Here is a 23994-nt window from a genome sequence, read left to right as displayed (position 1 = left end):
TCGAGGGTGTCGAAAGGTTGGTTTTTTATTATTTTTACTATTTGACCTTTTTTTGAAAACCAAATTAAATTTTGCTTTAGGACCGAAGCATAGGGCATTTGGGGAAGATAATTTTCTCGATGGTTTCGTGGAGTAACTAAAACTGAAGGAAATTTACAAAATAGCTCGACCATTTACTTTTTGTCATTTTTATAAAACCTTAAAAGCGCTTTGTCTTACTAAAAAAAAACAGGTTTTTGCGTTTTTTTTAGTCCATTGGTTTGTTTTTTTTCGTGTGATTGTAAAACCGTTAACCGTTTTAGATGTACAATATTGTAAACTTGATAAAGTTTCCGTTGTTTTTGCGATGTTTTTTTAAAACTGTCCTATAATTATTCAATGTGTAAAAGAGTCTGTTCTCCGCATAAACGAAGCTGTTTGTGAAATCCTGCATGGTGTGAACTGGAAATTTTGCCTCACAAGCACGATTGATGGGTGTGCAGTTGTTGATTGATTCATCGTTTACAGTTGATTTTAGTTGTTTTGGTTTGGGTCCCAAAAAGGGTTCCGAGTTTTCTCCAATCAAGAATTGAATTCACTTTTCCTGAAATCGAATTAATCCATCTCCAAAAGGTTTCGTTTCTATTATACCATTTGCCTCTTCTGCACGATATTATATGGTAGGCATATAAATACAAAAATCCAAGTCAAAATTTTAAAACCAATCATTCTTGCTGCTTTTCTAGAATTCTTCGAATTTTGTGCCCATGACAGGAAAGTTATTTGTTTTTTAAAATTGCATCTCTGATTGAAATTATATTGCTGAATTTAACTTATTCGGCTGCTAGAATTTTGAAATCAAAGACTTTCGGGTAAATTTGAATTTATTATATTTACTCTCCACCTATATTTGCCAACCATATTCATTAGTGATCTTTAATAATAATATTTTTAAGTCTACAGCTTTAAAATATTTTTGTTGCTGGTTTTCTTAGCTCTCGAAATAAAATTCAACTTTCATTGTTGTGGAACTTTTTAGTATGCAATCATGTTATTCTTTTCACATTAACTTATCTTATCTACGAACAAAAAATCAAAAAATGCGTATTTGCTGTAGTCATATATACTTTAGAGCATAAATATGTTATATTATTTGGTAAATATATATATATATTAATATATATATATATATATATATATATATATATATATATATATATATATATATGTGTGTGTGTGTGTAATCGTATTATTACTAATTAGATAATTTTAATTAGGCTGTTTTACATTCAGAATACATTTTAGTTATCTTTACCTCTTTACTTCGATCGAAAAATAAATCGGTATGCTATTTCTTCTGCATTTATGTATAATTTCTTACAGTTTTGGACATTTGATGTGTTCGAGCTTGTCTTCGGTGGATGCAGAAATGGCTAATTACATACCAGTTGTATTCATATCATAATATATATAAGCATTTTTAATACTAATGAATTTAAATCAGTAATCAATAATTTAATTAACGGTGGATCATTCGACACATGCTTAATTCAATTACTTACATATCCATTTTTGCCACTATGATTGCGAATGGATAGACAAAAACCATCGCTTAACACACAAGATCCTCCTACGCTCCCTCGCTCCTTTGCCCTCCTCACCTCACAACACTCGCGCTCCCACGACAGGATATCGAAATCAATGAACAAAAAAAAAATGAATTTCATTTTCAGCTCCTCGCCAGACAGGTGCTCGAAGTCACCTTATCGCACCTTAGCTCCATATCAGCGCTAACTCCAGCCAGCAATCTAAACTAGTTGGCAACTTGGCCTTCCCTTCGACTGCTCAGCACAGTTGCTAAATGAAGATTAAGCTTGAGAGCTTGAATAAAATAAAACTAACGTATTATTTCTATACATTTTGTAGCCTTACGCAAGGGCTGTTATATAAAAAAAAATGGCTTAATCCTATTTGCACATGACCATGCATATCTAAATGGTAATTCGGAAAACTATATTGTATCTGTTTCTTTTGCGGCGTTCTTTGTTTCAAACATATTATTCAATATATATACTCTTAGTTTGCTACTTTTTAAAATCAGCGCAGGACGACTCCTTCATTCATTATTTTTTTTGTTTGTTTTGCGTTTTTAGGATTTTGTAAAGTTTTCATAAAAAAAATTATACACAAAAAATATGTTTTAAGTAACTTTGAGATCATTTAAATGTATTTTTTTTTTTGTTTTTTTTTTGTTTTTTATGTATTATAGTACAATTTTACAGAAAGCACTCTATGCTGAACTAAAGTCGGTTGTTTTTTGAGTCTTTCAAATGATTGTAACATAAAATATGATACATTTTTTATTTTGCACAAATAAAAATCTGATTTCGATACTGAACACCAATCAATCATCTCTTGTTTTGAGGCTCTTCCATTGTCCCCTGCCATGTGGTTTTTTTTTTCATTTTTTTTCTTTCTCGTTTTGGGTGGAAAACAAAAAGCTCTGATTGTGTCGTTCCTTGCAATCGTATTTCTAACCCTTAAAATAAGCCTCAACCTTGCTTAAAGGCTGGTGGTATTATATGGCGCTCACGGCTCACGGCCTTTGTTACTGATTCCATCGGCGTTGGGTCCTCGTCGTGGATCCTCCGCCGCTGTCGCACTGACCTCTCGAAGCATCCGAAACTCTGGCGGATCTTCAAGATCCGTCTTGGATTCACCGACCAATGCCGCTTCTTTTTCGCCAATACTGCTGAGATTTAGAGCAGCCGCGGAGCGTCTGTCAGTTTCTGAATATTCATGAGCGGACAACTTCAGGAACTGCTCATAGCCCGTGTTCCCCAGTTGCTTCTGCTGTTCCTGATCCAGTTCCAGTTCCAGTTCCTGTTCCTGGTCGTGTTCGTGTTCGTGTTGCTCAGCCTCGAATGGTTGTGGTTGCTTGTTGCCGATACATAGATTATACGGTGGCAGGACTGTCACTGTACGATCCTCATAGGCGGTATGTTGCTGCTGGAGTGTTGGCTCTTGTACGTTGGGAGCAATGCTTGTTTCGGTGTCTAATTGATAACTGGTATTCCCTTGTGACTGTGTATAAATAACCTCCTCCACTTGAAGTGCTGTCAAGGCATCGATATCCGTATGATGTTGCGGTGAGGTGAGTGATTGCTTGATAATTGTGGCGCCAGCAACGGATAGGTTCCTGGTTTTCATATTGCCGTCGCCACATTTTAGTGCGATAGTGTTGCTATTGCTGCTGCCGATGTTGCTGATGTTGCTGATGTTGCCGATGTTGCTGGTGTTGCTGATGCTGTTGATACTGTTGATACTGCTGATGATTCTGGCACTCTTGGTGTTGGATATTGTGTTGGCAATTTCATTACTCGTCTTATTATCGCAATTCTTAGCCGTATTGATGATACTATTATTGTTGATGCTGCTGCTGTTGTTGTTGTCGGTATATTTGTGAACTTGTGTGTTGATGATGGGATTCGCAGACAGGTTGGGTTCTGCTCCATGCAGCTTTTGCTATTCCTTAATTAGACGGTATATGTGATGGGTGGTGCCGCTGTTCTGGGCCGCCACCTCAAACACATAGGCTATGCACAACAGTGTCTCCTGCGTCTCGCGGGCCCTCATTACCTAAAATATGTAGACATTATGCGTATGTCAACCATGATGGGCACAAGATCAAACTTACTTGCAATATTGTAAAGTTTTCCAGCACACTGTTCATCATATAGCGTTCCGGTAGGTTCTTCAGCTTCTGAATAAAGTTGATCATGTACTCGCACATGGGGGAGCGTTGAATGCGATAGACGTAGCGATTGTTCTCCAGTCGAGAGTACTCGCTTTCCACCTTCTCCACCACTTGCTTGCCAAAGGAGCAAACGATTGTGGAGCACACGAGCACGACATTCTCGTTGCTTTCGTATCTGGGGAAGAAAGGAGTCGCCATTTAAATCATCATTGTTTTTCATCAGATCACTCTAACATGTATACATGTATAATCTAGGATGATCATCCATCCATCCAATACATTCAATACTTACTGGCTGGTTACGCCATAGAAATCACCCGTTTCGCTGCCGGTTGTTAGATCGGTATTCAGGTCCGCCCAGCATTTAACTAGGTAAAACGCATTCTGTGGACCCTTTTCGTAGAGATCTTTAAGTCCCCCAGATTTCTCCGGAAACTTGTCGAATATTTGCCGTATATCAACAGTCTGCGATGGGAAAGATGAGTAAATAATATATTGCAGAACTACAATTTTGTTTGCCATCAGTAGTACTCACCTCAAGCAATGGATCGGAAAAGGATGGCTTGCCGCCAAGTTGAACGAATAGATGCCGGTGATACTGTGAATATCGGGAGATGGGGATTTATTAATAACACATTTTCGTTTGATTGATTGTGCAGTGCAGCGCACAAGGGTGGATATGTTGGCTTGGTAGAGATTTTGGGGGGGGGTTAGGCGGTTCGGTTCGTACGTACAATTTCATCTCTCTGGATTTCCATGAACGCCGTAAACTCGAGTAAGCGGAATTTGTGCGTGGCAATGGCTCGTCCTTCCCAGGGCAATTGTGAGGGCGGAATTCCAGTTTCGTCCCCGGAAACCGCAGTCGACGTTTTGCCAGCTGGATACGGCGGCTGGGGGAAGGGCTTGATGCTGTAATCATAGAAACTATTGGTCAATGCAAATGCGTTGTATAGCTAGCTCATAAAGTAGACGACGAGATGCCAACTTACTCTTGGGACGTGCTTGGCTGTAGTCCAGGTTGCCAGAATTGCTGTTGGAAAAAGTGCAAATGTACAAGTGATTAAAATCAGTTTCATATACTCGTTTCGATCGAATGATTAGGCTAGCTTTAAAACTTAGACCCATCGGTGTCAGTAGATGATGTACAAGAGTGGTTAGACATATATGGTGAGAGGTGATTTGTTAATCAACTATTCACTAACCGACTGATTGTATCACTTAACTAAGGTTACCCAGCGAGTATGTTTGTTACATACGATAGTACACACACAGTTTAATAGCGAACTTTGAAATTGTTTTTTTTTTTTTTTGGGCGAAGCTACTTTCTATCTTCGCATAGCAAGTCAAAAGCAAGGAGTCTATTTCAAATGAGCAAGCGAGCGCATTGGTGTTTTGGCGTAGCAGTACGACGGGCATCTCATTTATGGGCAATTTTGATGTTCGAGTGGTTTGGGCGGATGATAGGGTTGGGGAGTTCGATTGCATGGCTAGCTAGCTAGAGATGAAAACAGAAGGAGGAGGAGAAGGAGTATGACGGTGCTGGGTTGTTTGAGATGAAAAGTGAAGTTCCTCGTCGATGGCAGGACATTGGTTATATACACGGGTGCGATAGATCGAAAATCCCTTCATCAACAAAGTGTCCAAAAGTATGCTATAGAATATCTCGAATATGCCATATTCTTCGTTGCGTACTTATGGACACCCAAAAGCCTCCGAGGATTCGAAATCTCATTCAAAGAGGTGTCTACGTTAGTGGTCCTAAGATGATACACTTTTAAAAACCTTCTTATAAGGTTTAAAGCCTCAGAAGATGCAAAAGGTCTCTAAAAGTGAGCTTCGTTAATATAGAGTTGAATTCCACTTAAAAACAAACATCTTCTTGTAAGGAATCAAAGTTCTTTAGATTGGAAATCTCTTGAAACGAGTTGTTCCCAATAACGAGCTACTTTAGACTGGGATGTTGGCATAACATCGAACAGCACAATAATCTAAGACACCTCTTTGAGCAATTTCAAATCTGTTGAGACTGGAGAAGCTGGGCCAGAGGTTCCTCCGGCACATTGATGTTTTTTTTTTGGGTGAGCACACACAAAACAGAAAGCTAAACAAGACATTTGCAAATCCTAAATGAGCATTGCGGATTATGGCAGTGATGATGGGTTTTCGGTGGTCGGAGTTGTGGAGCTACAATGATTCTCTTGTGCAGTTGTGTTTCTTTTTTTCATTTCTTTTTTTTTTTTTTCGATGCAACAGTAGGCGCGCAGTAGCTTGGTAAATGAGTTGCGTGTGTTTCAGTTTCTGCTTTTTTGCTTTTTCGCTTTTTCGGCTTTTCGGTTTTTGTTTTGGATCGCGGTATGACAGCATACGAGTGATTTGCACAAGGCGGTGGAAATCGAGAGGTGGAAATCGAGAGTTTGTTATAATAACGTTAACGTTAGCTTACGCCAGAATACAACGGCGGATGGTGCAGCGGCGGCGGAGGAGGTGGTGGCGCTGGTGGTGCTGGCGGCGCCTCACTAGTTCCGCCAGTACCCAGAGCCACTGGATCGTTGTCCGTATGGTTTGCCCGCTGCTGTTGCTGCTGCTGCTGCTGCTGTTGCTGCAGTTGCTGCTGTTGCTGCTGCTGTTGCTGCTGTAGATGGTATACCGCTGCAACGGCTGCCGCATGCTGGTGATGGTGTGGATGCATATGACTATGCGGTAGGTGCGTCAAATTGGGATGGGAATGGTGATGGTGGTGGTGGTGGTGGTGGGCGTGGGCTGGGTGGTGGTAGTGGTGCTGTTGTTGCTGCTGCTGTATCTGTTGCTGTTGTTGCTGTCGTGGTGATGCAGAGGACGACGACGTCGACGTGGTAGGCGGCATAACCGCCGGTCCGGGGACCAACGCGGCTGAAGGGACATTGCCGCCTATTGCTGCTGCTGCTGCTGCGGCTGCTGCTGCGGCTGCTACGCCTGCTGCAGCAGCTGCTGCCGCTGCCGCCGACGAGTGTCTATGGTGGGTGGGGGGTGGTGGGAGACTGAGATTGAGATGCCTTGTGGTGTGGTGGACGCCGCCACCACCACCACCTGCTGCCGATAATGCCGTGGCAGCCAATGCCAGATTGTTGGCCGCTTGGGCGGACACGATTTGCGAACTGGTCATTGTGCTCATGACCTGCAACGCTTGTTCTTTCTCATTTAATAAATGCAAAGACACACCATTGGTTTCCTGCAAAAGAGTTTCAGTTGGTCGAAGGGTGTTCATACACGATATACGATATGGTGTTCACAGTCTGTTTGTGCTTGTGCTGCTTGTGATTGCGATTGGATCGCTGTGCAGTTTGCTGCAACATTTGCATGCTGTTTATTGCCACTAAGTGCGCATCACATCATCGCATTAACCAAGTTGGAATCGGTTGACCCTTCTGCAATTTGAACGACTTGGAGGGAGTTTCCTAATGCTAATGCTCGAATTCAATTCTTTGGGGGGGGGGATGTTAAGATGAGATGGGTGTTGCGATTTCCATCTGACACATTTGCAGCTCAACTGACAAGTCTTCCTTGCTTTTCATGCTCATCCAACCCAAGGATCTAGCTGTAAAATTCGCTTTCTATGGGCACTAATCTAACCTTAGGGCCCTACAATTCAACTACAATGTTCGAAAATCCCCACAGGCCACTTACCACTTTGATTTTCGCCTGGATCTCGCGGAGTTTACGGCGAGCCAGCACTTGGATGTGCGAACTGACTTGCTTCCTGGTTCTCGTTTTGCCTGTGCGCAGTTTTATATATCGTGCGATTAGCTCGTTGCGACCTGCATTAAAAAAGGCATAAAGATTACATAAAGTTGAATTAATAAATAATAGCGGAATACTACATAACATTGCTAGAGTTACAGAAACTAGTGAAGAATGGAAGCACTTTTAAAATAACATCAACAGAATCAAACAGAACAATTAGTTTCCCCTGCAATGCTATAATTCCCAATGGGTTCTAGCTGCGATATGTCAGTATTCGTATTTAGAAGTATTTCCAAAGTTTCCAACTATTTCTGTACTCCCATTCTATTTCTATTGAGTTTATACATTGAGTTTGCACTTACCGTACATTTTACCCTCGTCGGATAAAATGATTTTTCTACGTCCGCACGGCGGATATATAGATAAAGCCTCTTGAAAGCTCTGCTCGATATCTGGACTCCATACACCTTCGGCATCAGCGGATGACAAGTCCTTTTCGTCCTGGAATATTTAGGAAAATTTGTTTGCATTCAAGAGATGATAAATAGATTTGCCATTTTTTTGAGAGTTTTTGGCGTACAGTGCTACGTTCTTTGTTTACACTACAAGGTACTTTAAGTTTATAGTTCAGCATAAACATTGCCAAAAAAAAAAGAATATTTCTCAATTAGAAACAAGAAAACATTTGATTCGATTTTGGGTAAACACGTTGTTCAAAAATATTCCAAAATGCAGTCCCTCGACTTGATCTTAATCTTTACAAGCAAACTTACATCGCTCATATCACCGACATCCAGGTTTTTGCTATCCACCATGCTGCCATTTGTGTCTGCCGATCCAAGTGCGCCTGGAGGACCGGCATTCACTGGTGTCCACGGTGATGGTATGGTGCCGGGTCCAACTGAAAACATTATGCAAAATTAAATAAAATATTTACTATACGAATGATAGAAATGCCAAAGCACACATCTAAGAACTGACGTATGCCGTATGAAAGTGTGACCTTAGAATAACAAAAAAAATAGTGTACATTACATTACACATTATTGTAATTTGAAATACTATCGAAAATATCCCAAAAGGATCTCAGATCTGTAATAGAAAAATTCAAATAGGAATAATCTCCAAACATTTTGCAAATAATGAATAACTACTCCCATTTCCTCAACCTTATGAAACATTTGAAACAATCCAATCAAAAGCAAAGATGATTACAAAGATACTCCATCTTAAAATGGATAATCTTTGCTTTAAATGTATGTACTATGCGCATTAAAAAAAAACGAGTGGATTTGTTCATAAATTAGATTGAAGCTTTCGCCACACATAAAAAGTAAGATTTCCCAACTTCTCTGCCCATTGGAAAGGAAACGCATTTGGCGATTGCCTCCGCGCCCACGAGCAAATTAAAATTCTTTGCAAATGAATAGAAACTTAAATAGTTTCAACACACCATTGTTTACGTTTTCGTTTAGTGAATATTTGGAAAGGGTTGAACGGCATTAAGCAGTGCGGATTGGATTCGAACATCCCCGGTGGACGGTGGACTCGATGAAAAATATTTGGCGCAGCTAAGGGATGGTGTATTCGCGTAGGGTATTCGAGGGTATGCTGTGTCTGTGGAACACCATGTAACAGGTACAGAGGATAGACTCTATTATATTACTAGGCAAGCCAGACTGCAATGGTTTTTCAATTCGAAAATAGTACTTTTCAATTGACAAATAGTATTGTAGTGCTGATAAACATTACGCTTGCGAGTGTGCAAAACTTTTTGAAAAAGGTAATGAGTATTCAAAGAGTCGAGATACTCTTGCTCTTAGTCGATTTTAATTAAATGTTCAACGCTTTAGCATTATTGAAACTCGAATGACAAGAAAGAAACCAATAAGATTTAGGTATATTTGAATATTTTCAAAAGAATCAAAGCATCTGCATATATCCCACTGAATTGAGCATCAGATGCCAATCCACTCACCCGATAACTCCTTGAATTCCTCGAGGGAATCTAAATGATTTGAGAAGGGCGCCACTGTAAAGCCGATATCGCTGGTGATATTCCAAAATAAGATTCAAAAAACTCTTATGGGCTCTTTTTTTTTCGAATACGAAGAAAATCGTTTCAGTCAAACATATCACTGCTGAGTGTGCACACGTACGAGTCTATATACATATCTATCGAATCATTATAATTTCAATTATTTTGTAATTTATTTTTGTTTTGTATTCGCCTTGCTTCTTCCACACAGCGTGAAAAAAAAAAAAAACAATCCCGGACGGCAGCGGCAAAGAAACAAAAACTAAAATGCGTCTGGTTAAGAGAAACGCGCACGTCAAACTGAAATGTGCCGTATAGTTTCCACATATTTCTATTCTTTGTTTTGGCCGGTTCCTTTTCTGCCCCTGGTGTTTCGCCCATATAAACCTATAGGGATGGTTGCTCTAGGCATTCGTATTCGTGAGACAGCGGATAGAATGCAGTGTGGCACATACCCTCGCAGCGTACTATTGATAGAATAAAATAGAATGGAAGTAGAAGCCTTCAAATAGCCAGCCTGCAGTGTGGGGCGTCAAGTGAGAGTCTGGGTCAGCAGGGGTATGATATGGTATGGTATGGTATAGTATGGTATGGCATGGTATGGTATGGTATAGTCTATAGTCTAGCATAGGTAAAGGTGTGCTACGGAACTTCAGACAGGGGGCGAGTCAACACTATCAAGGATCAGAGGCATGGTATGCTATGGTATCCATATATGATATGATAAGGAATAGAATGTTATAGTGTAAGGTATGGAATATATGGTATAATAGGCAATAGTAGTTTGTAGTCAGCTATGTAGCTTGCAATGGTAGTTAGTAGAGTAAATAATGGTATAGTACTGCATAGTTAATCTGCTATATTAAGAAGAAACTGGACTTAGTTCAGTTTAATAAAGTATGGTATAGATGGGTGTAGTTAATAATAGAATGGCGTCGTATGGAAGCAGTTCGCCAGTATCCAGGACAAGTCGGGACAGTTCGATCCCAGTTCTATCCTAGGCACAATACCAGAATTTCCCGAAACGGAAACGACTGTATGTTTGGCTATCAAAAAAGTAGAATGCATATTGCACAGCTTGGAAATGCATGGCGCAGTGCAGGGGTTGGGATCGTTTTAGGGGGTGAATGTGCCATTTTTCATAATCTCGTAAGCACTCCACGCACACAAACACACACACACACACACACACACTCACACACAAAAGGACGAAAAGGAGTGTAATGAAACGGACAAAATAGCTGAACCGTGCATTAATATTATCACATGGCATTTCAGAATTTCTGAATTCAAACAGCAGCGGTTCAGTTCGGGATAATTTCCAATTAGAAAAACTAGAAACAGACTTTCCTACGCTTGAACTCAATTTCCGCCTCGAAAACTCAACACGCAGCTGCTCGTTCTGTTCAGTTCTGTTCGGTTTTAATAAGGGAATGTGTGTTCTTTTTCCTGCCTTTTCCATTCCTACCCTTAGAAGCCGCAATTTTGTTGTGCGGCAATTGGAATTTATGGTATGCATTCTGCTTTTTCATTTTCTTTATGTATGCCCCGTCGCATACACATACATAATGTACATACATATATATATATCCGCTTATACATACATATACATACATACATATATAAACGAAGAATGTGCCTGGATGGGATGGTAAGGAGCTCGATGATGACGTACTTAGCGCACTCAGGATCAAAGTTGGGATCCGCAATCCCTACACAGCCAAACGCACTTTGACTTTCAGCAGAAAACCGTAACAGGTAAAAATTATTGTTCGTATCTTTTTAGTGACAAATAATATAAAAGGACAGTGCAATGCATTATCAAATTATTGACAATATGTTTAGTATAGCATATATATCCTATATTCGTGTGAAGGTGCTATCAAAAGGATAATCTTTTGGTTACATAAAATACAGATCAATACACATGATGTAGAGATCATTTTTTAGGTCTTCAAATTATTCCCAAGTCAATAGAGTTTTATAGGAAATTAAGGTGGCGATTCTAACCCTATAAAGTGTACAAATATATTTTCAATCAGCATAACGATCTGTAAAAAATTTTAATTATTCACAATTGCACTATAGAACTTAAACTGTCTTAAGCGAAACACTGTACACGTATTAATTCATTGATTATTCATAGGGCATATAGAGTTCGGTGCGCTGCCCTTTCATTATTTCAACCCCTAAAGCAACGCACTCCCATTTTCTGCTGCCGAAAATCTTTAGAAGTCAGCACAAACGAATTTGCAACCTGGCAAAGGTTAAAAAGGAATTTCTGTGAGGTGCAACGACAAAATAATTAATAATAAATCTTTTGTCCTCTTAGCTTTTAATGAAATTATGTGAGGTAATGTTAATAATGAACATAAAGGAATAATGAAATTACGAAATACTTTTCTAAGAGCAAGTGTTTAAGAACAGGCAGCTAGAAAATAGACAACAAATGTGCGAAGGAAGTGAAAACTAGAATGGTTCATTAGATATATTTACGATTTTGATCGGATATAGGATATTTTAAGCTAAAACAGGTGACTAAACTTTAAATTTTCCGAAAGCCTTTTGAAGTTTATATAGTTCAAATATTGTTGGAAAATTACGTACGTTTAACTTAACATAGGAAATTTAAGGCAGAAAACCATAATTGTGTAAAGAACTCATAATTTGCTAAAAGTTCTTCAAATTTATCATTCATTGATATGCTGGAAATTGAGTAAGTACTTACTTATTGAGTAAGTAACGCAGCAGTCATAAGAACGATCGGTCAACTAAATGGGCTGAGCTTGCTGTTTTTTTTTTTAAGTAACTGCGATTAACTTTATCACAATCGGATATGTTTTCGTTGCTCTTAAAGATATTCGCCAATGACTCATGACATACTCATTCCGTAGGCTACAGAAGCCCATAGCTGTGATAGCAACTGGTCATATACCAACGTGAGTAATACATTTTGGTTGTAACTCGTAGAGTATATGGTGTTCGGCTTGTCCAAGTTGACTTTTTCATTGTTTTCACTTCATTTTCTTTTATCACTTATCAATAGTTGCGTTGTTTGCAGAAAGGTATTACGATATTATTGTAAATATACACAGCTCATTTAGAAAATTCATTTCGTAGAATGCGATTCAGAAGTAAAAATAGTAAGTGAATTATTGTAGTTTTGCTTGAAAGTTTTTGTTTAAAACCGACAAGTTGCGAACAAGTGTTGTGGCAAACAATGCCCACAAGTATACCAAATCTTTTTCAGGTTTTTTTTTTTAATGATTCCAATAGGACATTCAGCTATTCGATTAGTCTTCGTTGCTCACTATTGCCAGTAAAGTAATAAAAATAAAAGTATATGTCCATATGTACATATATCTTTTCATAATGTGTATCTATGTATATGTGAACAGCAGACAAGTTGATGGCTCTTAAACTGAGGTAATAAATATATCGTAAAACAGCAGATCGCGTGGACATGTCAACATATTTCGCCAAAATCCAGATCGACAAAATCCGTATGTATATGATTTTTTTGTGCTGCGAATTGTCTCCCACACTGCATTTACAAGCTTCTGGCCAAAAATAAGATTATGCAATGCTGTGCAAAATGAACAACACATGCGAGAAAAGCTCTTTTCGAAATCCGCTCGGTTGGCAAAATATTTTCGAGCTAACCCCCCCCCCCCCCCCCATTCATCTTATAAGAACCACTGTGTTATCTTAAACCTGACTAATCCATTGAATTATTCATCTTGGCAATCGAAAGTTGGTGGCAGCTTGCCCTCTCTTTTCGGATTTAGAACGCTTAGATTTAGATTTGGGTATGTATGTATGTATGTATGTATGTATGTATGGTTTACATGTACGATATGTATGAGATATGTGCAGATGGGTGGAGAGTTTACTCTATAGCGATGGAGAGAAGGTGCCCTGCAGTTCAGGTCTCCGTTTTCGGGTGACTTTCTCAAATGAAAACCCGCCATGCATGTGCATGTGCTTTGCATTGAGAACCCACGAGGAAAGTCACCAAAGAAAAACCAGAGATCGACAAACTTTTGGGCGCTGGATGTGGAGTGGGTGTGTGGGGTGGGGGTGGAGTTGTAGGTTTATGGCATAGAGTTTGGATTTACGAGGTGTGTCTTTGTATGACTGGGTAATTCGGATGGGCAACGGACCTGCCTGTTGTTCTGTCTTCTCGGCAACTTCCAACTCGCTGCAGCTCAGGTTGTTCTGCAATTGCAGCAGCCCAGTGCTGCAAGTGCTCGAGCTGGTGATGTTTTTCATGCAGCCAGCTTTTTTTTCGTAGATTTCCTTTAGGTTTCGCTATTCACGAGTATGCCCGCCCGGAGGAATAGGAATACGACTTCGAGTACGAGAACGAGTACGGAACGAGTGCGGTACGAGTACGGTGCGTTGTCCACTTAGTTTACGGAATTAAAAGAAATCTGTTCGCGCTAGATTTAGACTCTGATGTCACCGTCTCCACCAACAACATCAAACGTTGTTGTCGTCTCCGGCTGGTCAAAGGCAAGGCACTCACTCTTGTTATTATTATTAGCTTGTAACAGTAACTGTTTTTCAGCTTTTCAGTTTTTCAGGCTCTGCGCTGGGCGTGTTATTATCTATGTCGTTGATAACACGATGGAGCGGTTTGTTAATTTATATTATACATGTGTACAAGTTATGGCAGCGTCTTTGAACGGGTCCGTTGACGGGGGCGGGGGGTTTGTGCTGACTTTCAAACGAAAACCGAACAAATGAAACCCTTTCGCTTTGGATTATGTGGCTCATTCGATACTTGTTTTTGCACTACTTTACTTTTCGATTCTACGCGTGCACACACATGCAAACTCGCAATACTTACTCACATCTGCAATAATTCATGAATTGGTTCGGAGTTCTTAGGAAGTGAGAAAGATCTTTTTCGGATTCCGTTAAAGTTAAACAGGCAACACACACACACACATCTGCATCTTCTCAATCTCACTCTATTCTCGCTCTCCCGCTCTCATCGCTCTCCCGATATATGTACATATATATATAACTGTGTATTTTGTATGAGCAGCTTTGTACAATATCGTGGTCTTTGTGAAAGTGAGAATGTGTCAGTAAGCCTTTCAGTGGAAATAAGGCGCAGCTGCGGCAATAAGATGAAGAAAGAAGAATGGCCACCGGAGAGCCAACTATTGATGGGATAGGTTTGGTTTAGACTTTTTCCTACACTTCGTTAGTTAATGGAGAAGCTCGTAATTGAGATGGGGCTCCTAGGCGATGACGATTCTGATTCTAATTCCGATTCTGTTTCTGGTGATGAAGAAGACGATGACGATGACGATGGTATCCCGTACATGTGTATTTTCTCATCTGCTTGGGGCCTAAGCAAATAGTCTGTTTTTCTGCACAAGTGCAATTCTAATTGCATGCATGTGTGTGCACATGTGTGTATTCGCGTTTATGGGTGTGCAAAAGCGTACGCACATGTGTGCAAGCACATGTACATCTGTATTTAGATATGTATTTTTATGAAATTTTGATTTTTTTGATTTCTTTTTTCATTTTTCTTTTTTTTGGTGTGCCACCTAGAGGCATAGGATATTATGCTTATAAAGCTACACACGTCCATATCTTGCGATGCCCTCCTCCCCTCCCCACACACGCCTACTGTTTATAAGATAGATATAAGAAATAGATAAAACAAAAAGACCAAAGAGAGCGCAAACGAACGAGCGAGCGAGAAGGTGAAACAAAAAAGTGGCCACATCTTAAGATACATTTTCTTTAAATCTTTCCCATACAGATATTACAAACACAAAACAGAACAAAATTAAAAAAAAAAAAAAACAAAAAAAAAAAAGAAGCAGGAAAAAAACCAGAAGAGGCAGCAGAATATCCAAAATTGCAAATGAAAATCGCTTTTAATAATCTTAAAAACCCACGCACACTTTTACAGCCGCTCACGGCTGTACGAAGCAAAAAAAAAAGGGGGGCGAGGCGTCTGCGGCGGTGGCAACGGCAACGGGGGGCGCACTCACAATACACCACACACAACAACGAGGCAAACGAAACAACGATGACGACAACGAAAAATCGCGGAAACACTGCGAAAAACGCAACGCGCAGAAGCGAGAGAAACTCATCGACTGAATCCAAATTCGAATCAATACAAAGAACGACGCCGACGTCAGCGTCGATAACACACCATAGCTGGTCGGTCGGGTCTGGTTGATGTTGTTGCCGTTGTTGCTGTTGTTGTTTGGCTGGATTCGTGCCGTTGTTGTTGGCTTGCTTGGCCTGGCTAACTCAACTTTAACTCATTCTCTGCAAAATACAGCAAGAGCAGCAGCAGCAGCAGCAACAACAACAATGTGGAGGACTGCCAGCATAACTATAACTGGTGGATCTGGTTGTTTAGTTTCAGTTTCCTAACACAAGTGATGACTACACTGGCCATAACACATACACACACACACACACGCGCGCGCGCAGAATACAACCCGATCAAAACCCAGAAAACAGCACTATATCACCTACACAAGTGCATCCTACACACGCACACACACCCAGAATTGTGGGGCTAGAAGCAGAGCAAGAGCGTGAGAGCGCCAGAGAGAGAGAGCGACCGAGCGAGCGTCGCTCTGCCAGTTTAAAATACAAACACATACGCATACGCGCATGCATATATGTACATTGCTCTGCGCTCTCGCGCTCGCTCTCGCAACGGGTGTGACTAATATCCAACGAACTCGAACTACAACTACATGCCGCTGGCGCCTTACCACACGATTTCGATTTCGCTCACTTTGCAAGCCTTTTGCTTTTGGCTTTCGGGTGCCATAACTCTGGGCACAATTTTGCAACGGAAGTCATGTCCTTTATCAGATCAATGGATCTGTGTGTGACTGCGATCTCCAGCTAGCAGACTGAGCGAAGGATCAAGCGAAGAAAAAGAGTACCGATATTTGCTTAGAATTTAGGTTGAAAGCGCCTTCATTAATACGCCAATTCTTTTCACTTACCAATTTCAAAAACTCTTTTTTCGAGACACAACAATTACTGTATAATTTTCTTTCGCCTGATTAATTATAAACGCGTCAATCTGCATGAGATATACACACAGAACGTTAGAACAAACTATACAGGGCCACACTTCAAAAATCCCTAGCGATTTGAATTCGCGGAAAAGGCTATTTTTAAAATAATATAAACGGTTCTGTTGCGAAAGCTTGGCACAATTTGACTGCGACTCGTTACAGAGAGAGCGAGGGGATTTCTGCGATATCGATATCAAGAGCCCGTTTGAAAACGATATTAGTGTTTTAAAATCTTGTTGATGAATCCATAATACATAGTTCAAAGTTAGTTTGATAAAAAAAAACCGCATTGCGCCTGCGTGCAGACAAAAGTTTTGCGTACCTTTTCCTATTCCAATAAGGTGCATTTTTTAAACATAAATAACGCAATTTTGCAGAAAATTCGTAAATATAAAATTGAAAATTGCAGACCAATTCCAATGCAGTTCGCATCCTCAGAAATTCACATATATTAATTGGATTGACATTTTAGTGACCTTAGTTGGCGAACGAAGTGAGCGAATCACGTCCTTTAACTTCGCGATCCGGAAAAAACATGTCGGAGTTTGGATCGTTCTCATCGACCAGCTGTCGCATCATCCAGAGCCGCTCATCCTCGCTCTCCTTCGATTTGTTATGAGTCTTGGATGCCTGGAAGCCGAGAAAGGATTCCGGTTCCATGCTGACATATCTGCTGACCGGTGGCGATAGCGACCATCGATTTTCCCCATATTTCTGCTCGAGCTCATCCTCGTTCTCCTTCTCATCCACTATTAAGTGGGTGCCCAAGTGTGCCCGTTGCAGAGGCATGATCGGTACAACCGCCTCAAAGGACATCAGTTCGCAGAAGATGGCTTGCTCCACGGTTCCGAACGAGGAGAGCACATGGTCGATGTAGTTGCGCTCCAATCCCCTGTAGACCTGCGGCCACGTGGGTATCGATAGGATGCTCCACAGCTGCAGGGCCACGCGACTCAATGGACCGCTGCGGGTCTTCTGCAGGTGGTCAATGATTTCCAGCATCATGAAGTCCTGCCTATAATTATCCATTATCTTCCCCTGCTCACACTGCATCGGCGAGAAGGGAGAATCCACCGATAACTGGGCCGCACCCCATAGATACGGCAAAAAGTAGTAGTCTTCGATGGTGCACGCCGGATCCTTGGCAATGGTCAGTCCATAGGTGCTTATCAGGCGCCTAACCACATTCACATAGCGATTGAAGAGCATCAGTGCAGCGGCCACCGTATCCTTGGCCAACAGGATACCGGCGCGAAATAGGCCGCAGAGAAAGAAAAGGAACATCAACTCGTTGGCTGGACCAAAATCCAGGGTGTTCCCATTACCAAACGATCGTCGAAGGTATTGTCCCAGTTCGTTGATGTGCTTGCAGTTCACATTGATGGCCTCGTCCAGTTTGCTAAACACATGCTGGTACATCTCTCGCATCCAAGTGCGATAGGCCTTGCTTCTAACCTGGCCGAACGGTAACGCCAGATACGAGTCCTCAATTTTCGGTGTATGCTCGACAATCAGGTGATCCAGTCCATCGAATATCTCGCTCAATCGACGCATCTGCTCCGTGACCGGAAAGGTCTGCGTCAAACGATGACCCTGGATGGCCTTGCTGGTGTTGCTGATGTACGCAATGATATCGTAATATGCCTGCGAGCGAACCCAGCGGTCCAGATCCTCCAGGCTGCGAACCTGCTTCACTGGCCCATTTTGCATGAACGCCGATGCCCGGAGCAATTGGACAGTGGGATCGGTCACATCATAGCCCAGTTTGTTGCTCATTATGGTATCAAATTGATGATTTTATGTGTATTTTCGTGTCGAAAAAAATGAACGTATATGGGTTGAATGCTTTCGAATCAGTCGCCAGAACCTACTGTATTCAAACAATTGCCCGATAACCATTTCCTCTATAATTGTCATCAATCGTTTGGATATCTATCAGATATCTCTGACAAAGCTTGGCATAACCGCTTTTAGTTAACCAATTTGCTATTATCACACCCTATATGCTATTATCGAATAATACAATTATTACAATCTCATTTGTATTTGTTATGATGATTTAACTATCACACATTTAACCAATTTGTCTTTATCACAAAAATTAAATCAAATGCGAAGTTTCATTTTAATATTAACCTATATAAAACACAGTTTCCAGTTTTAAGTGATCATATTTTTTCACCATACACGTATATAAACAAACTCTTGCTGGGATCATTTACAACAGGAAAATGTTTAATGAATTAGCTAAACATGATCGTTACCGAACCTATAGTTTATGTATCAATAGTTTAACATAGTATGTAGTTTATGTATTGTCCGATTTTCTTCCAAAATGAGTTCAATTTAAGGGATAATCATAACAAACCTGCCAGGCGAAATGATACACTTTTTGTGAAATATTTATAACAACTTCTTTTGAGCATATATGTACATATGTACTTCAGGCAAAGCCACATTCTCCCATTCGAAAACAACCAGTTTCCATTGAAACAGACTTACAGCTGTAATATATATATGTACCATTTGCTTAGTTTTCTTGATATTTTTCAATAACAAATGTTATGAAAAGGTGAAAAATAAAAGCTGCAAATGAATTCATCTGGCGTAGAAGCAGGCAAAAAACTGATATAGTTTGCCTTTAGAAACCAAATGGGAGTTATTAATCTTTCCTGAATGTGCTGTCGTATTTGGTATTTACCATTTAAAAGACACTGGTTTAGCTTTCCCTATTTTTTTTTTTTAAGTGTATGCATGAACACCTCTAAGTTCAATTAATACATTTTGATAGGTGAGGGCAATCCGCATACATATACCATAAATACCGTAGGCGTATTGCCGAACTTGAACCACCTTCCGATACAGCTTAGTTTTAGAACACAGCATGTGTCACGTTCCGCAGACATGACAAAACGATCATTTTGCAATTGTACGCGATTTACCTTTCCATATTGGCATACAGTACCCCAACCGTTAAATGCCACATAACTCGCTTGCTTGTACGTCATTAAAAAAATGCACAAACTTTTCCATAGTAATAGACTCTATCCCCAACTAGACTTCATTACCAGATAGTAATGCAATTCATATATAAACCTAATACAATATTTGCCTTAATGTTCCTGAACCTGAACCTGGGGGCACTGGAAATGTGCATCTTTAAAATAGTTTCTAAAACGGGAGCAATTAGGAACGTTCCATTTCAGAATTATATAAATAAAGTCTTCGTTCTTCATTGTCACTGAGAAAAATAAAATCTAAGAAAGCTCTTGACTTCCTATTTTTTGGGAGTGTATGTGCTTGATTACTTCGAATGAACCCTATAAAGTCTGGTCACATTGAAGAGATGCCACTTGTTTCTCTGTTCATTCCCAGTTCATTTACAAGCGGATTCTGGCTTTGGGAAGAAATCAAGACTCAGACAGTTGAAAAGCCGTAAGTCGATTGTGAACTTTTGGTCTGTATCCTTTGCAAGGATTCCACAAATTGGCTTGTCTCGACATGACTCTGGCCAGTTATTCACCGTTCGCCGCATGGAGACATATGTACATATATGTATATATATCGCTTATATTTACCCCGAATGCGAGTTTCAAGCAGATCTTTGGTCCCCGGTAAGCGAACCATTTGTCTGTGTAAAAGAAATTCTTTGTGCCATACCAACGAAGATACGAGATACAACAGGAACGGCAACGGCTGAGAAGAATCGACGGACCGGGAACCAAAATAAATGCGCAATGCATACATGGAGCGCACAGCGGAGCGAGACGGCACTACAACGTGACATTCCTTAAATTTTTGTTTGTGTTCAGGGAACATTAAAAAATATTTTTATCTTGTGCAAAACCATGAGGAATCAACTTCTGATGGGAAGAATCCTTTTTTTCCAACTTGCTGCTGCTTGTGTGTCGCTTTGACGTTGCCGACGCTGCCGTGCTGCTTGCTTTTCGCTTCTTCCGTCGCCTGCTTTTGTCGGTTTCAAGGGAAGCCGATGCGAACCAAACCGAAATCCACGAACTTTCTATGGAAGATGGCAACAAGAAAACGCACAGTGTCCCGTGGAATGTTTCGAAACTGAAAATACCTCTAGCGAAAAATGTGCCTACGAAATTGATAAAAAAAAAAAAAAAAAACCCCATCTCACTGCCACATCATTGTCATCCCCATTGGATAAAAGCTAGCACGAGATTTTTTATCGCGGAAAAGCAATGTGTTGTAAGATTTCTACTCTAATATTGTTATTTGATTCGATCACATGAATGCATTAACCATCAGAAACTATAGTTTTTGGGACTCAATTTTTATTTTTTTGAATTTTTTGAATTGAATTTTTTGATTCTTGGAAACGTTCGAAACATTCGGACAGATCGAGTTGATCAGTTCACAGGATAAACTTTTTCATTTTATTAGTGTTCTATCAAAGTATTAAGTATTGCTACTTTACGTTACATATTAGGCAATCTACAATATGTATGTAAATATAATCCTACAAAATCCCATAAGGATTCAATTAAGACTTTGTTTGTTGTTTTTCCAGCGGAAAAAGCCGATTTACCACCGACGCAATCCTGTTCCAATTTAAAAAAAAAAAAAAACCTTGTTATTTTAAGTTTTTGGAGAGGAACATAAATGGGACCTTTTCAAGGCCCGAAGTCTTCAAGATTATTGCTTCTTATTTTATTGCTGAATTATCAGATTTGTTTCCTCTAACATTAATCCCTCAATTCTTTAGTCAACATTTTTTCCACTTAATAGAACATTATTTTTTGTCAGCATTCATAAATTGTCTAAATAGTTGAATATTTCGCCAGACTATAGAACTAAAATCGAATTTTATGGCTTTGACATTAAATAGACTTTCATCATTTGCTTCTAAGAAGAAAAACCCAAGAATCGCTGACAGTGCAATTAAAATTGAAGAGTATTTTAAAATTACAAATGCACAATAAATTGTAATTCATTAAAATTCATCATCGAGTTACCACTAATGAACGGGGTAAGTTGCCGTCGGTAAATTTTAAAATATTATCATCGTATCTAATCTTAGCATTTACTTACTTTTGTACAGAAACTTCGAGTAATCACAATCCATATCGCATTGGTGTAAAGCTCCAGGATTAGATGCTACTTATTGCGCGGCTGCTCCGATTGGCTAGGATATGGTCTAGATGTGCGAGGATTCCGAAAGCTGGAGAAGATCTCTATCTCGAAATGGAGAGCTGTGCGGATTGATTGGGCTATTCACAGCACCTTCTTCGGCGAACTTTTTTCGCGGACCTTGCAGGGATCGAAGAAATAAACCCAAATGCGGATGCTTATCAGTGAAAACCGATCCATTTTTTAGGATTTAACCGCACTGCACATTTTCCACCGTCGCGACTACGATGATATTTATACGAATTATACGGATTATGTTTATCTTTCGCGATTTACATGACCAATTGTGTCATGAGCCCGGCTTTTTTGTTTTAATTTGCATTTATTTACTCTTCGCTTATGTTTCGGTTTCTGTTTGTGTTTCTGTATTGTATCGCAATTGGTCGTTCATTGGCTGGCATTACTGAAACTTAAATCCACTTCCAAATAAGTGTATCGTGCGTTTTTAGTTTCCCCTGCAGGTTGAATTATTGTTCTTTTTTTTGGATTTACTTTCTGGTATTTACACAGTGGTAATGGGAGTCGAGTTTACACTTGGTCGATGTTTACCGAATCTAGTCGCTCGATTCGATTGTTCGACGGAATGGGAATTGGCCACCATATCATTGATTTAAAGGCGTTAGTTAAGGTTGTTCTGATATCAGACGGATTCCTTAATAAATGCACTGCAAAAAAAAAAGCAACGTAATTATAATCGTTAAGGAGGGGGAACAATGGCTTGGGTATTATTTGTTTATTTGTATTTATACGTATTTTTTTTTTTTTTGCTGGCCCAACTCGCTTCAGTAGTTTTCCCGAAGACGATGTGCGGGTGTTTTTTGTGATTATTAATTTATTTATTTGTTTTTTTTTTGAATGGGGTGCAACAGTTGTGCTGCAATCAGCACAAATAAATCTTTGTGGGTGATTCATAAGCTGTCAAATAAACGCATACAGCACTGCACAGCACAGCAAAAAAAATGTTGGAAAAAAAATAAAAATAAAAACACGATGTAGAACAAAATATTGGTATTGGGCAGAATGGCCGAAAAGCGCTCCGAATTACCTGCGCATTAACAATAACGGCGCGAATCGGATAGGGATACTATCCAATCCAACACTATCCAATCCCAATCCACTCCACGCTCTCTATATGTAAACTTAGCACACACGAACGCAAATTTACACTGGCATACATGAAATGCAATTATTATTATTATTATTATTATTATTATTTTTTTGTTTCCACGGTCTGTTTCAGATCCGGTTGCAGCTTATGCGAAGCTAATTAAACTAAAACTATAACTACAACTTTGTTTACACAACACACCGCTGGCCGAATGCAACGTCGAATTGTGCTAAAGCGAACCCATTATTTAAGATTTCATTAAATCCGCGACGTTTTTTCCTCCAGGGCACATCATCTGATGTTGATGGTTTTTCTCAAACTTTGCGCTTATTTTTACCGGCACACGGCGCAATCTGTTTGGCTTTGGACTGGGTACGAACTTGTACTTGTACGGTACACCGATAGAACAACATATCCGACGGATAGCGACGAACAAACGGAACGGGATGGGTTTGGCGGATGGCGGATGGTGGATGCGGATGTGGATGGAAATTCGGTACGAGAAGAAAAAACCGCAATTCGATTATATCTTATGGCTGGCGTTTGTTTTAATTTTAACTAATGTTAACTAGCTCTCGCAATCGAAATAACACAGACAGACGCAAGCGATGGCATAAACAGAACTACCAATAAGAAATTATCTCAAAATGTATTTCAGGCAAAAAGTAAAACAGTAAAAGCTCTTCTCATTGAGCATTCGCATTCGCACTCGGCTGCTTCCATCGAAAAATTTTTCGAAACTGAAAGCAGAAATATATTTTTCTGGCCATTCCAATTCGACTCGAAACTCTCTCGCTCTCTTCCTCGCTCTCTTTGTGCGCGGTTCCAATCGGAACCAATTGTGGAACCTAAGAGAGCGTTAATTCTAAGATTTTACATAAAGAGAATCCGTTTTTCTCTTTCATTTTCATACATTTTTATGTTTTCTCTTCCCCTAAATTATGTTAAAAGCTTTAATACCAAAGCTTCACTTTATTTGACAGCTGATTCAGCTGAAGGTGATTGCCGCCCTTTTTTGAACTCCACTAAAAAATGCCTATTTTGGTATATTTGATTAGGTTATCTGTTGATTACAATATATTTAAGCTGTTTGTCCAATTAGCGAAGATATTTAAAAAGTTTATTTCACTTTTTGATATGCTTTTAATTTAACTTT

At 39.8% G+C, this 23994-nt stretch overlaps 2 protein-coding genes and 1 long non-coding RNA gene across 25 annotated transcripts; 1 reads left to right on the top strand and 2 right to left on the bottom strand.

Annotated features, from left to right (window-relative positions):
• Positions 1-270: 270 nt before the first annotated feature.
• sd (scalloped) lies at positions 271-23583 on the bottom strand. Of its 22 annotated transcripts, none has more exons than NM_078614.5 (12): positions 15423-15626; positions 14347-14401; positions 13658-14104; positions 8230-8357; positions 7819-7957; positions 7400-7530; positions 4726-4766; positions 4471-4660; positions 4272-4334; positions 4029-4201; positions 3677-3911; positions 2231-3618 (listed from the first exon to the last, which is right to left on the bottom strand). In NM_078614.5, exons 3-12 carry the CDS (start codon positions 13764-13766, stop codon positions 3505-3507), a joined length of 1323 nt encoding a protein of 440 aa, NP_511169.1. In that variant the 5' UTR covers positions 13767-14104; positions 14347-14401; positions 15423-15626; the 3' UTR covers positions 2231-3504. The 22 variants fall into 21 exon arrangements, with proteins under 22 accessions (NP_001303566.1, NP_001368984.1, NP_001245699.1 ...); NM_001272653.2 differs by having other exon boundaries at positions 2458-3618; positions 13658-14217; positions 14351-14401; NM_001382196.1 differs by having other exon boundaries at positions 272-3618; positions 4471-4645; positions 13658-14352.
• Positions 17006-18398, bottom strand: CG8509 (uncharacterized protein). The gene has a single exon (NM_132851.3). It carries the CDS (start codon positions 18347-18349, stop codon positions 17051-17053), a length of 1299 nt encoding a protein of 432 aa, NP_573079.1. The 5' UTR covers positions 18350-18398; the 3' UTR covers positions 17006-17050.
• lncRNA:CR44384 (long non-coding RNA:CR44384) lies at positions 20004-20500 on the top strand. 2 transcript variants are annotated; one of them, NR_123926.1, is made up of 2 exons: positions 20004-20187; positions 20258-20500. It is a non-coding gene; the product is annotated as a long non-coding RNA:CR44384 (long non-coding RNA). The 2 variants fall into 2 exon arrangements; NR_123927.1 differs by having other exon boundaries at positions 20004-20500.
• Positions 23584-23994: the final 411 nt, after the last annotated feature.

The sequence above is a fragment of the Drosophila melanogaster genome, chromosome X (genome assembly GCF_000001215.4).
Source record: "Drosophila melanogaster chromosome X".
Classification (NCBI taxonomy): Eukaryota; Metazoa; Arthropoda; class Insecta; order Diptera; family Drosophilidae; genus Drosophila; species Drosophila melanogaster.
This window is presented reverse-complemented; position numbering and strand designations above follow the sequence as displayed.

Bases quoted from the DNA above. Each gene is read 5' to 3' on its own strand.
- CG8509 (NM_132851.3), bottom strand. From the start codon at position 18,349: ATGAGCAACAAACTGGGCTATGATGTGACCGATCCCACTGTCCAATTG.
- sd (NM_001272652.1), bottom strand. From the start codon at position 8,271: ATGGTGGATAGCAAAAACCTGGATGTCGGTGATATGAGCGAT. The intron at 7,958-8,229 runs GTAAGTTTGCTT...TAAATATTCCAG, and splicing joins ATGTCGGTGATATGAGCGAT to GACGAAAAGGACTTGTCATC. The intron at 7,531-7,818 runs GTAAGTGCAAAC...TTTTTAATGCAG, and splicing joins CGACGAGGGTAAAATGTACG to GTCGCAACGAGCTAATCGCA.